Source organism: Microcebus murinus, chromosome 11, assembly GCF_040939455.1.
Source record: "Microcebus murinus isolate Inina chromosome 11, M.murinus_Inina_mat1.0, whole genome shotgun sequence".
Classification (NCBI taxonomy): Eukaryota; Metazoa; Chordata; class Mammalia; order Primates; family Cheirogaleidae; genus Microcebus; species Microcebus murinus.
The window spans coordinates 66,431,856-66,446,709 of record NC_134114.1 but is presented as its reverse complement, the minus strand read 5'-3'; the positions used below and the strand labels follow the sequence as shown (position 1 = coordinate 66,446,709).

General features: G+C 35.1%; 1 protein-coding gene across 2 annotated transcripts; it reads left to right on the top strand.

The window, feature by feature from the left end:
* Positions 1 to 2,994: 2,994 nt before the first annotated feature.
* On the top strand, positions 2,995 to 14,545 carry LYSMD3 (LysM domain containing 3). Of its 2 annotated transcripts, XM_012781497.3 has the most exons (3): positions 2,995 to 3,215; positions 5,553 to 5,818; positions 10,342 to 14,543. In XM_012781497.3, exons 2-3 carry the CDS (start codon positions 5,564 to 5,566, stop codon positions 11,005 to 11,007), a joined length of 921 nt encoding a protein of 306 aa, XP_012636951.1. In that variant the 5' UTR covers positions 2,995 to 3,215; positions 5,553 to 5,563; the 3' UTR covers positions 11,008 to 14,543. The 2 variants fall into 2 exon arrangements, with proteins under 2 accessions (XP_012636951.1, XP_075864294.1); XM_076008179.1 differs by lacking the exon at positions 2,995 to 3,215 and having other exon boundaries at positions 5,554 to 5,818; positions 10,342 to 14,545.
* Positions 14,546 to 14,854: the final 309 nt, after the last annotated feature.

The following is a 14,854-nucleotide window of genomic DNA, read 5'->3' as shown; positions in this document are numbered from 1 at the left end:
AATAATTTTCGCTCTATATAGATCATTTGAAGATCAGAAGTGAGGTAAGTTTTTAATCCCCATAATCCAATTTTAAATTCACTTGAGATCAAATATTTCCTTATGGTACAACAGTTCTTCCAAGTTTTGCTTCTGGAATATAGAATTGGAAAGAAAAGGCTGATGAGAGGATATAGGAAGGAGCAGAGAGTGAAAGAGCAGGGCTGAAAGAAATCAGACAGGGAAATCGAGAAGAAATGTAAAAAGAATTATAAGTTTTGTTACCTTTGTTTTTTTGATTTGTAAGAGAATTGATCTGGTTCTTTTCTCCAGGCATTTGCCACGTTAATACAAACAGACTCAGGAATAATTAAAGGATGTATGGTTAACTATAGGAAAATGCTAGAGAAAACAAGTCCAGTTATTTAAAAAATAAAATGTGTTCAGCTTTAATATTTTTAATAATAATAAAAAGATGTAGTAATAAAAATTCAGTCTATATAGGAAGGTGTAAGAGGAAAAGGTAAAGTCTCCTGCCTACTTCCCTGCCACATCTAGTCCTTTTCAACCACTGTTAAAAATTCCTTGAATAACTTTCCAGAAAAAAAAATTAAATGCATCTACCTGCATGGTAATATAAACATGTGTTGGAGGGAGTGTGTTGGGGGTAGAGTAGGATATGTACATTTAAAATTTTATTTCAAAAGAATAACAGCATACCTTCTATATAGGAATTTACTTTTTTATCTTTAATATACATTATAGAAATCTCTCTACATGCCTACAGTCATGCAAGATCCATGAGTAAGTGGACTTTGTCTTTTTAAGCACTGTATCCCCAATGCCTAGAACAAAGGTCTTGCATATACTTTTCCTTCAACAAAAATTTCTTAGGTAAATGAATGAATAAATCAGCATATACAAATTAACTTTTAATCTAAAGTATAATATTACATTGTTTTAATGTACCAGAAGCATCAGTGAGCTACTAAGGAACATTTATAATATTTTCAGATGTTGGCTATTACTGTAGTAAACATTCCTGAACATATCTATTAAATCTTATACATGTGTATCTGTGAGTAAACTAAGATAATTACTTAGCCATGTAATAGTTCAGTCAATTGCATTTCTAATTTTGGTAGATGTTGCCAAGTGATACTACTAATAAGTTGCATCAATTTATATTCTCATTACAACTTTTACTCTGGAGCAACCCACAAAACCTAAACATTAGTGTCAAAAATACATATTCCTAGAAACTACATATTCTTTCATCTACAGCCTTTTTATGGAAACTGTGTCAGATGAGATCTCAAAACACTAAAAATTCTTTTGGCTTTGCTGAGCACTGGGGACATCCTTTTTCTCAAAGACAAAGTGTTTGTTTTTACTGGCCAGCTTTTTGGAACTCAGCCAAAATTCATGGCTAACTGCTTCTTTTGTGTATTCTAATAAAGTATAATTCTATTATTGCTTTTTTGTAAAACATTTAATTACTGAATCTTTGTTAAACACAAATAATGATTCAAGAGCATGCAGATATCATTGAGAAAGTATTTATATTATTTATACAGAGAACTCAGGTAGCGGTCCTATAGAGATGCTTGAAATTCTATCACTTTGGCTTTCACATGGATTCCACTGCCTATTGACATTAAAATAAGAAAAGTAACCTATATGCAGAAAGAAGGTTGTATTGCCATTAACATTCATGAGAGCTAAGCAGCTGAAGCCCTACATATCAAGTAGGGAATATATCCTTTGTCTACTGATGAGAAAATGTCTCAGTGATAAATGGTTACAGACAGGAGTGTCACAAGGGCAACAGCACACAGAACAACCCCAATAGAATTTTAAAAATTTTTTATTTTAGTTTCTTCTGCAGTTCTTTTTGTAGCATTGTGGAAGGCAGTGCCTATTCCCTCAAATAAAAGTGTAATATTGCAATGCAGAATATCTAACCTTTGCTGAAGCACTTACCAGAAAACCAAAAACATAGCCTTTGAAAACAATTTAAAACAAAGCTTCAAAGGCTTCAGGATGTGTAAATATTCAAACACTTTGAAAAGAAGTGTCCTGCATACTGCATCCCATTTTTGTACCCCAAATGAACATTGTCATAGAGTTGGCATATTCGTTAAAGTGCAACGTCTCTAACGTCAACACTGAGGGACATCAGACACGTCATTAAAATACTTAACGTTCATTTACATAAATACAAACACATTATCATACTCATTCAGTACATTAGGGAGAAAAATCACACAGGAAGTCACGAGTTTGTAATTTAACAAACTAATATGTCATAGAGCCTATAGGTGACTACCAACGATTTTCGGTTAATTTTCAAACCAAATAAATTAGGTTACACTCTGTTGACAGCCTTGACTCCTTGACCCTGAGAATGAGGTTCCAGGGCAAACATTTCCCGGGGCCTGACTCTAGGTGGCTCACTTTCCTTACCTATAAACACAGAAGCTGAAACGACTCCCCCTTAACCCCATAAGCGTTTCTCTCCTGTCTTTTGCCCCCGCAGCAGTCTGGAAGCTTCAGCATGAAAGGGGTAATAAGCATAGCACAATATTCTAAAACAGGGATGTGAACGTAGTGCTTTTGAGATGTCCTTCCCCACCCCAAAGAAAACTGCAAATAAACAGCAAGGAAAAACACACGACAGCTCCTCGACAAACCCTCAGCCCGTCCCCTTCCTCAGTGCGTTCGGCACAGGGTCTGCCAGCGCCGCGTGGATGCTGGACAAGGGCGCAGCCAACAGGTCGCCGGGGCTCTCACTGCTGACCCGCGGACTTGACCGCAGAGCTATTCTCCAACGGGTGAGCACGCAGCGCCGAAGGGGAGGAGTCAGGGCAGGGGCTGGGAATCGGCCCCGCCCCCTGTCCCGGGTGGCGTCTTTGCGCCTGCGTGCCGGGAGTGGGCTTGTGGTTGGACGCCCCGGGTTCTGGGCTCGCCCTCGCGCCCGCCCCCTACCTCCTCCCCCGCCCCTTCCCACCTCCTCCTACTTGACGCGATGACGCACCGCAGGTTTGCGGACGTGGCGGCGGCGGCGGCGGCGCACGGCCCGGAAGGCAAAGGCGTTGGCTGCGGCGTTGGCGGTGGTGGTGGCGGACAGAGACAGCCGGAAACAGAGGCTCGGCCATGAAGTTGCCGGGGACATCAGCATTGGCGGCAGACCTGATAGCTGTCTCCTTGCTGCGTGCCCCCTGCTAATGGGACAGGTAAAGATGGCGGCGGGAAGTGAGGGTGCCCAGGCCCCGACGGGCGGGGTTGGTCCCCAGCTGCGTCCTCGCTGGTGGCGGTGCGGAGCCTTCGGCCGCAGGTGTGATGGGAGAAGCGGACAGGGTTCGGTACACAGCCCGCGTGGAGGACACCTCCGAGACAGGGAAGACCCTCGAGACCAGCCCCTCCAAGGCCCCTTGTCACACTGTCGGGTAAACAGAGGCTCAAAGGAAGGACTGCTACCTGTCCCATTTCCCACCCAAACACACTGCGTTTCTCCCACAACTTTGTGTTGGTGTTAGCTTACGGTGTCTCGCCGCATCGTCCAAGTGTGATGCTGTGACAGAAAAACCTGAGCTTTAATTCCCGCTGGGGATAACAGGGAAAGAACAACTGTACATGTGGAATGGAGAGGGAGGGAGGGAAGTTAGATTAGGTTTGAAAAAACAGAATTGGCCCTGTTGGATGCCGTTCCCTGTGATTCTGTCCCAGTGCGAAATTAGGTTGTGCCCTGTGGCCCTTTTATTTTTCCCTGCCTTCGTAAGGAGGGTCAACGCGAAACACCCACCACTGGCAACAGCTGTCAAACAGTGGGCAGGTGTTTGGGAAACCATTTTCAGTTAGTGACTGAGCCTGAACACTGTATCCATTGGTAATTATTATACTTTTTGTGGCCTCCTGTAATCTGTATAGCATGGAGGTTTGTTCAGAAGAGGAGACGCGTGCCTTTTTCCTGCCCTAAGAGAATTGAGAGGTGAAAAGAATTGAGCCAGATGACTTGAATGTTGTGTACTTTCTAATCTTTAGGTAGATGGCTCAGGTAATTACCTGGGCCAGAGTCCAGCTTTTCATTTCGATTAGAGACACAACCAGTTCTTGATTATTTTGAATACCTAGTTTGTGGTGCAGTATTCCGCTGCTTGCATTTCATTCCAAAGGAGAGTGAAGAGATAGTGAGACAGGTGAGATTCTGGTCTTTGTTATTATTATTTCTATTATTTAGCAATATATCATGAAGAGATGTTGATACACATATCTAAAATGGATTTTGGGCATTGCTTAGTGAATTTCAGTTATAACTACTAAGCCAATTTTGAGGTTCTGAGAACAAACTATCAGGGAGAAAAAGTCTAATGGGACAGCATAACTGGGTCAGTATAGCCACATATTCTCCCTAGAAAAATGTACACATTCCTACAAATTTGCCTGCACATCCACAGGATTCACAGACATTTTCTAGGTTAAAGACACAGGATAAAAAAGACTTGGTTAAATAAGTGGAAATAAAACTGCCTTAGAGGAGTATGTGTGATGCATAACTTCTTACCTCTCTTACCTCATATTACATCCAAAGTATTTTATCTCCAAAATGCCTCTTACTGCTGCTCTCCATCTTTCACAACAGTGACTAAAAGCAATCTAAGCTTTCTTATGTGAATAATTAATATGAAGCCAAAACGGTGAATGTGGAGTTAGTTTTTTAGGCTCCTGTTTTCTTTTTTAATGAGAATAGATGAACTTGATGGTGAGTTGAAAGTGAGTATGCAAGTAAATGAAAAGTATTCATTGATGTGTATTTTTAACTTAGGTCCGCTCTCAGTCAGCCTTACAATGTTTTTTCCTGAAGTATAAATGAACAAAGTGATCTAAAATTTGTTCACAGTCTTTATGGACCATAAATTGAATTTGATGAAGACTCTAACTTAAGTTGGGTAAAAAGCTTCCAGGGAAGAAAAATCCCTGGTTAGGAGCAAAATTATAACCTCTGTAAAAGGCACATACTATAATATAAACACTGAAGTCACCATGATCCAGAACTTAATAGTGCCATAGATATTTCAATCTTTCATGAACTTATAATGAAGAACAAGCCAGAAAGTTTTGAATTCTTAAAAATATTATGTGTATAAAACATAATTAGATTTCATCAGAACTGTAGTTGTATATACCATCACAAATTTTTAAGACATAACACAAAATTATTTCTGATTTTTTTTCACATAATTCAGAATAAGGGGAACTTAATTTTTTTACCTAAACAAAATTGTCAAAATTTCCTTTGTTAAAATGCAGTTACTCCCACATGTTTTGTGATTTTTGGTCTGTTAAAAGTAGATTATCTCTTTCTCCCATGCCATTGTCTCCCTGCCAAATATTATTGTACTTCAACCGTTATAAAAATTGAACCTGAATTTTCAAATAACTAAAACCATTCTCTAAAAAACACACAAGATTAAGTGCCCTGAAAGTAAGATACATGTAAGTCAGTAAGATGGATCAGCTACATTCCAAAGTTTTCTCTGCTTTGTTTTTTTGTTCGTGTTTTTTCTTTCCAGATTTTAACATTATGGCAGGAAGGCATCAGAATCGTAGTTTTCCTCTTCCAGGAGTTCAGTCGAGTGCTCAAATACATGCATTTGGAAATTGTACAGACACTGAGACATTGGAGGAGGATGCTGAAGTGTATGAGCTTCGATCCAGAGGAAAAGAGAAAGTCCGAAGAAGTACATCAAGAGATAGACTTGATGACATTATAGTATTAACAAAAGATGTACAAGAAGGAGATACTTTAAATGCAATAGCCCTTCAGTACTGTTGTACGGTGAGTTTTAATTTTACATAATGCAGTCCAGAATAAATTATTTACTAGCCCAGCCCACATTGAAGTAAATTCCATGTCCTTTTATCTTATTTATTCCTTTCTTTCCTTTTTTGCCTTTTTTTCTTCTTTGCATAGAAATCTGTGTCATGTTGGTAGGTGGTTACTTTTTAAAATTTGAAGTGAATACTTGAATATTTATGTCGAAATCCATAATTCTATCTTCAGTATTGAAAAAATCCAAGTATGTTATCTTCTTCTTACTCAAATAGTAAGAGAATATAGAAATATGTAAGGGAAAGTGTTTCCCTGTCTCAATTTCCTTTGATAACCAGTGTTAATACTTCGATGTGTTTTTTTCTGTATTTTTTTTTTTTGTGCTTAGAGATACATATTTTTTTGTTTTTGTGTAGGAGGCTGGTAATCTTTATGTATTATGCATATTACTTTGCAGCTTACATTTTCCATTTCTTTAGTATATCACGGACATCCCTTGTGACCATTCCTTATAGCCTTACAGATCTAACTCATTATTTTAAACAGCTGTAATGTCCATTGTATGGATATACCAGTGTTATTAAGCTATTCCCTACTCATGGATAGTCAAGATTTTCTTGGTGTTTTACATTGTGTAGTGAATATCATCACAACTATATCTTTAAATAGTGTGCCTAAATATCTGTTAGATTGACACCCAAAAGTCAGATTGCTAGATAAAAGGTGGTGCATTTTTAATTTTAAAAGATAGTAAATTCTGCTTGTTTGAACCCATTTTATATCTGTGTTTTTATATCCATATTGCATCATTAGCAGAATATGTTTTCATATAAACACATTGATATGAAAACTGGTTAGAACATTGGTTTTCAAACTTTTCGCATACTCCCAGTAGGATTTTGAACTATACTTACTGTCTACTTCCTTGCATACTTTTATGGAAAAAATACTTCCTGATGACTTAAAATAGTTACAAAGGATATAATTTCCAGAATGTTGTCAGTATTGACATTTAAATAAGACTGTTAGGATACTCATTAAATGCATATACAGAATTCTTGATACCACTAGGATTTGTTACCTGAAGTCTTTATTAAAAATATATATGTATATATGTATATTAGAGCTCTTTTTAATACCATGAAATTTTATATCATTCCTTCTTCTCCTTAATATTTTCATCCTCCCCCCAAATTTTTCATAATGTAAAAACATTTTTATACTTGAGAACCTTTTATGACTGCCTGTCATACTTCTCTGCAATAGGCACTTGTACATCTTTATGAGTTTATATAAGTGTCTATATATTTAAAATTGAGTTTTTAAAAAAATTTTCTGTGGCCATATGGTTCTAGGTATTGTTTTTTTTCTGAGTAAATTAATTATTGCAATTATTCACAATTCATCAAATATATTACAAATTTTGTTTTAAAAATTTAATAAAACATTTTATTGATGTTCATTTTTTGATGGAGTAAGATAAGCTATAGGTAGTTGGGTTTTCCCAAAACAATTGCTAATGTATGGTAACATCATTCGTGTCTTTATTAAATCAAAAAATATTTAATTTCATTTTTAATGCAAATAAGCATGTGAATACATGTTTTGTAGAGAAATAAGATCACTGAGAAATTACAGAATGTGTCTTAGAAAGTCGATAATGGAATTAAGACTTCAAAATGAGAGGCAAGACTAAAAACATCAAGGTAGAGATTCAAGGAAAGAGTGTGGTTCAGCAACTTTATTAATGAAAGATGTTACCTTTCCTCTAAAATGAACCTGGAAAATTCTCTTAGCAGGGAAATTTGAAATGCCATCTGAATGATTAAAAATAGGTCATATTTCCAATGAAATGAAAAGAAGAAAGTATTTCAGGTATGTGACAGTAGAATGAAGAAGATTTCAAGGAGGAAATAAGGTGGACAACAAAAGGAGTTTTAATAGAGGTTTCAGAAACGAGTAGCACAGACTGATTGGGATGAAACTCTTTGAGACAACTGAGGAACAGTTTGATCGATATAGTAAGAGAACACCATTATTGGAAGGTTTTAACCGGAAGTGATGCAAAATGGTGAAGTAGCCTGCTGGTGAGTTGGAGGGGATCCAATAAAGAAATTATTGGAATAATTCAAATGAAGATTATCAGAGCTTAGACTAAAATATTTGTGATAAGGATAGAGAAGCTGATAGAAAAATGTATTTGGGTGGAAATCACAGTATATATCAGCTGATTCCTTATTTGAGTTGAAGAATGATGAAAGTGATTAGCTTAACATTAGAGAAGAGATGACATTGGCCACAGTAATGGGAAAGTTGATACAACAGAATTCAGGAGTTAAGATAAGCAGTGCTCCCTTTTGATGGGTGCCCAACTAGCAAAAAAAGATTAACCTTACAAAAGCATTTATCATCATTTTAAAATACAGTAAATATTTAGTGCTGTATTCTACCTATAGTCTTAGAGTTATCAAAAATATAACTGTTACAAAACAGTGATGAGACAAATGAAAAGTCCAAGGTTGGAATATTGAATGCAACCAAGGAAGTTAGCATAACATAGAAAACATTATAGGGATATTTAGCGAGAGAACCTAGGTAGAAACTAAACCTTGAGAGCCTGTTCAGAAACAGTATTGAATAGTTATTAGTAAGAATATACAATACCAAGCAAAAGAGCATTCAGAGAGTGCAATCAAGCTTTGAGGCTTATCAGTGAATCTTCATTTGCTTTAAGACAAAACAGTGTCAAGGTAGTAAGGTGACAAAGCACCCTTTATCGTTACTGTTTAATCTTGTTATTCTTTAATCATTTCCCCCTAATCTCCCCACGTAAACACTCCAAGGGAATTTTTTCAATTTGATCTCTTTCAGTCTTCTTTGTACTTGATCACTAATCTACAGTTGATTCTGTTCACTACTTCCTCCTAAAAACCCTCTTTGCTTGACCTTGACTCTGCAGGTTTCTGGCTTTCCTATTATTAATATTTAATAATGACACTTATATAACATACTGTGTATCACTGTTGTAAGTGTTCTACATACATTTTAATTCCTTAATAATCCCATCATATTAGGTAGATAGTTTTATTACTGCCACTTTACAGGTGTGAAAACTGGAAGGACAAAGAAGTTAAACAGCTTGCCCCAGATCATACAGCTAGAAGGTGTCAGAACTGTGCTTCAAACCCAGATATCCATGCTTTTAACCACCATCCTGTATTGTCTCTCTGGCTACTCTTCCGTAATCTCGTTTGTGGATTTTTCTTTCAACATACCCCTCAAATGTTGGCATTTCTCCGAGATTTTTGTCACCTTTTCCCCTGATCTTTTTCTAGTAAATCTGTCTATTCTGTGACTTCAGTTTTGCTGATAATCCACAAATCTGTATCTCTAGCCAAGATCATACTTCTGAGTTTCAGACATACCTACAACTGCCTACTGAACACCTTCTACTTGTGTATCTCAAGTACTTCAAGGCCAACATGTCTAACATCTCCATTTATCCTCTTCTCGTCGACCTCTACAGTGTTCCATGTCTAGTGAATTGAATGGTATATCATCCATGGAGTTGACCAAACCAGAAATCTTTCATCCTAGATGCAGTTAACCCATCTGATGTCAGTCAGGTGATACATGATTAGGAAGGGCTTTGATCAAGGCATTAATGGAAGTGATGACTGGGACTAATAAAAGTGGTGGGAGAGCCTGACTGGTAACCTGAGAAACAGTCCCCTCTTCTCCCATCAAAATGACATAGGATATACAGACAAGTATGTCCTACAGTGGATAGGGTATGCAAACAGGCAGAAGAATATATAATATGTATTGGGAAAGCTTATAAAAATGACTGATAATTGAAGGTAGTTGAATAATGTATTTACACTGAAGTTTGGGGAAAAATAGCTTCAGAAGACAAGTCAGGGGGATAAATTGTCATATTGTATTCAAAAGGTTATGTTTTTCCACACATTTTAATATATTTGAAATTGAATGGTGGCATCTTCAATATATTTGGTGGCATTTTGGTTTTTTCCCCCTTAGAGATACATAAAATAATGCTGTATCTCAGAGTCGATGGCATCTTAGTTTTGATAAAATATGGTGGTTTTAGTTGGGTAAGTTAACATTTGCCTATGTTCTAATTGTCAAATTGGAATAAAGAACATAAATATCTATAATCCATCCTTCACAAATTGTTTACAAGCAGCAGAACTGTAGTATTTGTGTGTGATGCACAAAAGAAAACAGCAAAGGATACTAGAATCTATTATATTTAAATGGCTAGCATTAGTGTTACTAATATATGGGTGATTGTAAAAAGTAGGTGATTTCCTAAGATTGGTAGATCAAAAGTGGTGTAGAATTCTCATCTACAGATAAAATTAAAATCTCTCTGGAGGTGGTAGCTTAATCCACCTAATATTTCAGCTCAACTTTTTTTTTCCTTTGGAAGTAACTGAGATGAATGAGTGTTGCTCTATTTTAATTTAGAATTCAGTTGAATGTTGCTTTTTTTTTTTTTTACACAGGTAGCAGATATCAAGAGGGTTAACAATCTGATCAGCGATCAAGACTTTTTTGCCCTTAGGTCTATCAAAATTCCAGTAAAAAAGTTTAGTTCCTTGACTGAAACACTTTATCCTCCAAAAGGAAGACAGGCTTCACGTCATTCATCTGTTCAGCACTCTGCAGAACAACAGGAAATTTTGTCAGCTAATGATTCTCTTTCTTCCACTGAGTCAGCTGGTAGCTTTTTAAAAGAAGTAGACCGAGACATAGAACAAATAGTAAAGTGTACAGACAACAAGAGAGAGCACCTTAATGAGGTAGTGTCTGCTTTAACAGCACAACAAATACGTTTTGAACCTGATAACAAAAACACTCCACGTAAGGATCCCTATTATGGAGCAGACTGGGGAATAGGGTGGTGGACAGCTGTAGTGATAATGCTGATAGTGGGTATAATAACGCCAGTGTTTTATTTGCTGTATTATGAAATTTTAGCTAGGGTGGATGTTAGTCACCATTCAACAGTGGACTCTTCACATTTACATTCAGGAATCACACCCCCATCACAGCAGAGAGAAATGGAAAATGGAATTGCTCCAACTAAAGGAATACATTTTGGCCAACAAGATGATCATAAACTGTATAGTCAAGATTCTCATTCACCTGCTGCTCAACACAAAACATAGCAATTAACTCATGATCACAGTGTTAGTGATCACGTGTGTATATCTGGAATGTGTTGAATCAATTATATTCAATAACTACTTCAAAGGCAGAATTTAGGGAAATCGAAGATGCTTTTGCTTTTTACCTTTTGAAAAGTTTTTGAGCCATTTACAGGTGGATTGTGTATAAAATCTCTACAGTTCTGGTGGTTGATGTTGAGAGCAGTCATTCCATAAATCTGGTGTATCAGTGCTTAAAGCAGAAATGAATTTAAATGTGTGCTTAGGAAGTTCTTGGAAGATTTGTCATTTTTCTTATTCAAGACTAGTTATGTTTAAATTTTATTTTTTTAAGTATTTTTAGTTGAAGGTTATTAATGTTAAATTTGTGAAGCAGAATAATGATAGCATCAGATGTCTGCAACTGAAAAAAAATGTACTACTGTGAACCACCAAAATATTTAGTTGCAAAAAAATTTGATTCTAAAATTATTTATGATAGCACATACTTAACACACCATTTTGAAACTTTAAAAACATGTTTAGCACGTGCTATGAAAGCGTAAGCAGAAACAGAAATTGGAACATAATGTATGATTTGTGTAACAGAGGCTAACAAATAGATTGTTTTAAGTCCCCAAAATAATGTGTTATGGTTGGGAAGTTGCCATCTAGTCATTAGAACACTGGAATAGTTCAAGACCTAAAGGTAATTGTTGTCTCTTAAAGAGTGCTTTCTTTAAGATAGACCCTTTTTTAACCTCACCTCTGCTTCTGTTTTTAAAGCAATTATATTTGCCTCTGATATTTAAAAGCACTTTTGTAGTTTGATAAAAAGTGTTATACATGTACAGATTAGCATTATTTAGGAAATAATTCCTTACATACTGTGATAAATCCTTGCTGTTACATACGGTAACATGCCTTAATTACATTCAATGCCTTATATTACTTTTTCTTAGTAAATATAAGTTTTGAAATTAAAATTCTGCATTATTTCAGATGGCCCAATCGGATTCATTACATAGGCTATATAAATTCATCTTCAGTATCAAGCACAAGTTAATTGGGTCAAAACAAATCTTTATTGTCTGCTTCTGGGGTCTGTTGAAGAAAATGGTTCATTAAACAAAAATAAGAGAGGCCTTTTGCATTAGCAGTAGCAGACAAATTGCTTTATTTATTGATGCCTTAACCTCTGTTTTTCAAAGAGAGTTTGTCCAACTTAGACTTCTTTTTTTTCCCATTATAGCATCAAATTGGGTAACAGAGGCCAAAGAGGTGTGGATTGGTTGAAAGGGCCACTTTTTAAGATCTGCTATTAATCGGCCGCAGTATGGCTAAATAAGAAGCATTTGCATAACGACTCCATTGTTTAATTTTTAAAAGTATGTGTTTTAAAATGTAACCAAAGTGATTCAATAGAAATAAGATTTGGTGGAGTTTGGATCGCCTGTTTTGTATATAATAAAGTATATATCTTAAGATACATAATACCACCTCATTTTCTGGGCATTATTTCCTAATTTTTAATGTTTCAGCCTTTTAATCAGTCATTTTATATTTCAAGTTCCAATCTTGATACAAAATGGTGTGAATAAATAAATATTTATGATAAATGAGGTTTTTTGTACTTTCAGGAGAAAAGCATCATTAAAAGGATAAAGAAGTCAAACATTAAAGTTCTTGCATGCATGAGAGGACCCTAGACAATTTCCACAAAGTGTTTAATAGGGAAGTTGCAATTTGTTTCTTTGAGTAAATTTCTTAAACATTTAAAAAGTTGTTTTAATGGGCTTTGGGCATCTTGAAAAGTGTGTGATATAACTTAGGCTCAGTGTTAACTGGTCACTTTACGTTGTATTTATTAAGCCTGCTGAAAAATCAAGTTTCAAGGAAGAAAATGCAGATTATTTTAGGATAGAACAGGCTAGGTATCCTTTGAAGAAATTTGTTTACATCAAATTGATGAAATTACAGAGTCAGTGATTCCTTTTTCTAGTTGAACTTTGCAATTCAGATTGGAGGTTTCTGATTTCCAAAGTAAGTAACTTAATTTTTAAAGTAATGAGGCGTACTGTGTACTTGTTGATTAAAAATCATTTATGTATGGCACAGAGTATCCTTTTTGAAGGAAATATAAAACATATCCTTATGACACAATCAGGCAGTTTCCTTTTCCTGTTTGAATTATATTTTTGAATTAACTGAATATGAATTACATAATTCTATATGGCATATATATAGAATTATAGATCTAATCTTTGTTGAAAAGAATTTTGTAAGCATTTAGAATACTTTTAGCTTTTAAAAAGTACTAAATACATTCAATTTATAGCAAATGCAAATGAATTTGTATAACTAAATAACAAGCACATATTGTTTGACATTGTTTTGTGTTGAAACCCCTATTTTTAATTTACTCTGAGGCTTTACATTTTTGTGTGTGGGCACATATGCAAATGTAAAAGTAATTGAGAATCACTGCATTTGGTTCACTTAAAAATTTGGTGTTGCAAATGAAGAAAAATCTGATATTTCTAGGGCAGATTCTTTTTTTTTTTTCTTTTTAAGTCTGGGTAGACATGGTTAACTAATGGATGCCATTTACATTTGCCATCTCCTAGAAAATTATGAGATTCATGTCTTCAAAAGACATATTAAGATGGGTTGCAGAGTCTGCTATCCACATTAAGAATTAGAAGACTGTAATGTTACCTCCTCCGGAGGACTTTTTTATAGCTTTTCTTTTGCTGGATTCTACCTGCTTGTTCAGTGGCCTGAAGAGTTCTTTAAATGAACCACTACTTAGTAATTAGTTGTGTAATATCTATTTATAAAACTACCTAGTTGGAATATGAAAAATACAATTTGTTTAAGAAATACTATGAAGCAAGGATCCAATCAGTGTTATAGGGTAAAGGAGTTTTTTAAGTCTTTATTTAAATGATACATTATGATAGGATTCATTCTTGTTTTGAATTACAACAGTATTGCTCAGGAAATCAGTATTTTTCTTCCAAGTATGTGCATATTGCACTGGTAGATCATAGAAATACCTGAATGCTTTAATTCTTTTTATGTATACAAAACCTATAAATCTTTTGTATAATGTATACAAATCTTAAATGTAAATATGGAACATTATGTTAGCATGTGCATCTGTACAATTGTTTTTTAAAACGTTTGCCCCTTATTTTTCAAATTTTAAAAGATCTGCAAAATCTAATAAAGTTTCTATTTTAATATTCAATCTAAAGTGGAAGCCCGTGAATTTAATTGAATAAAGCGAACTTCTCTACTTTCAAACTATTTGATATAGAGATACTATGTAAAATAGAGCACATTACAATTCAGATTTGTCACTTGTTACACTGAAACAAAATCCACTGGATTATTTGTTGGACATAAATAAAACAAATTTTAGATATATGTAGTTTGGGGGACTTTCCTCAGAGAAGAAGACCTAGTAAGGAATGGTCCAGGAATTGTTATGAAGTTAACGGATCAATCATGTAAGCTGCTTTATTTATATGTAAATTTTAAGTTATTGTGAAAGTCTACCTCAAGGATACTAGTTTTAAAAAATTATTAATAGCAGAAATAATTGAGAAAGTTCTTTAATGGAGGAATTTTCGGTATAATCTTTGTTTTTTCCATTTTTAAAAGCATTTTGATGTTTAAATTGTTTACAACTTTTTTTATAAAAAAGGAAATTTTTGCCACAGATTTTAACCATATTAAAATAAAGATATTGACACTGGACATTTGAGGATGGTGAGGGAAGGAAAGGTTAACAAGACTCCCCTGAATTTCTTAGCATTCTTTGGTGTCCAGTATGTCAGTCTAAGACTCTAATAATCCTACT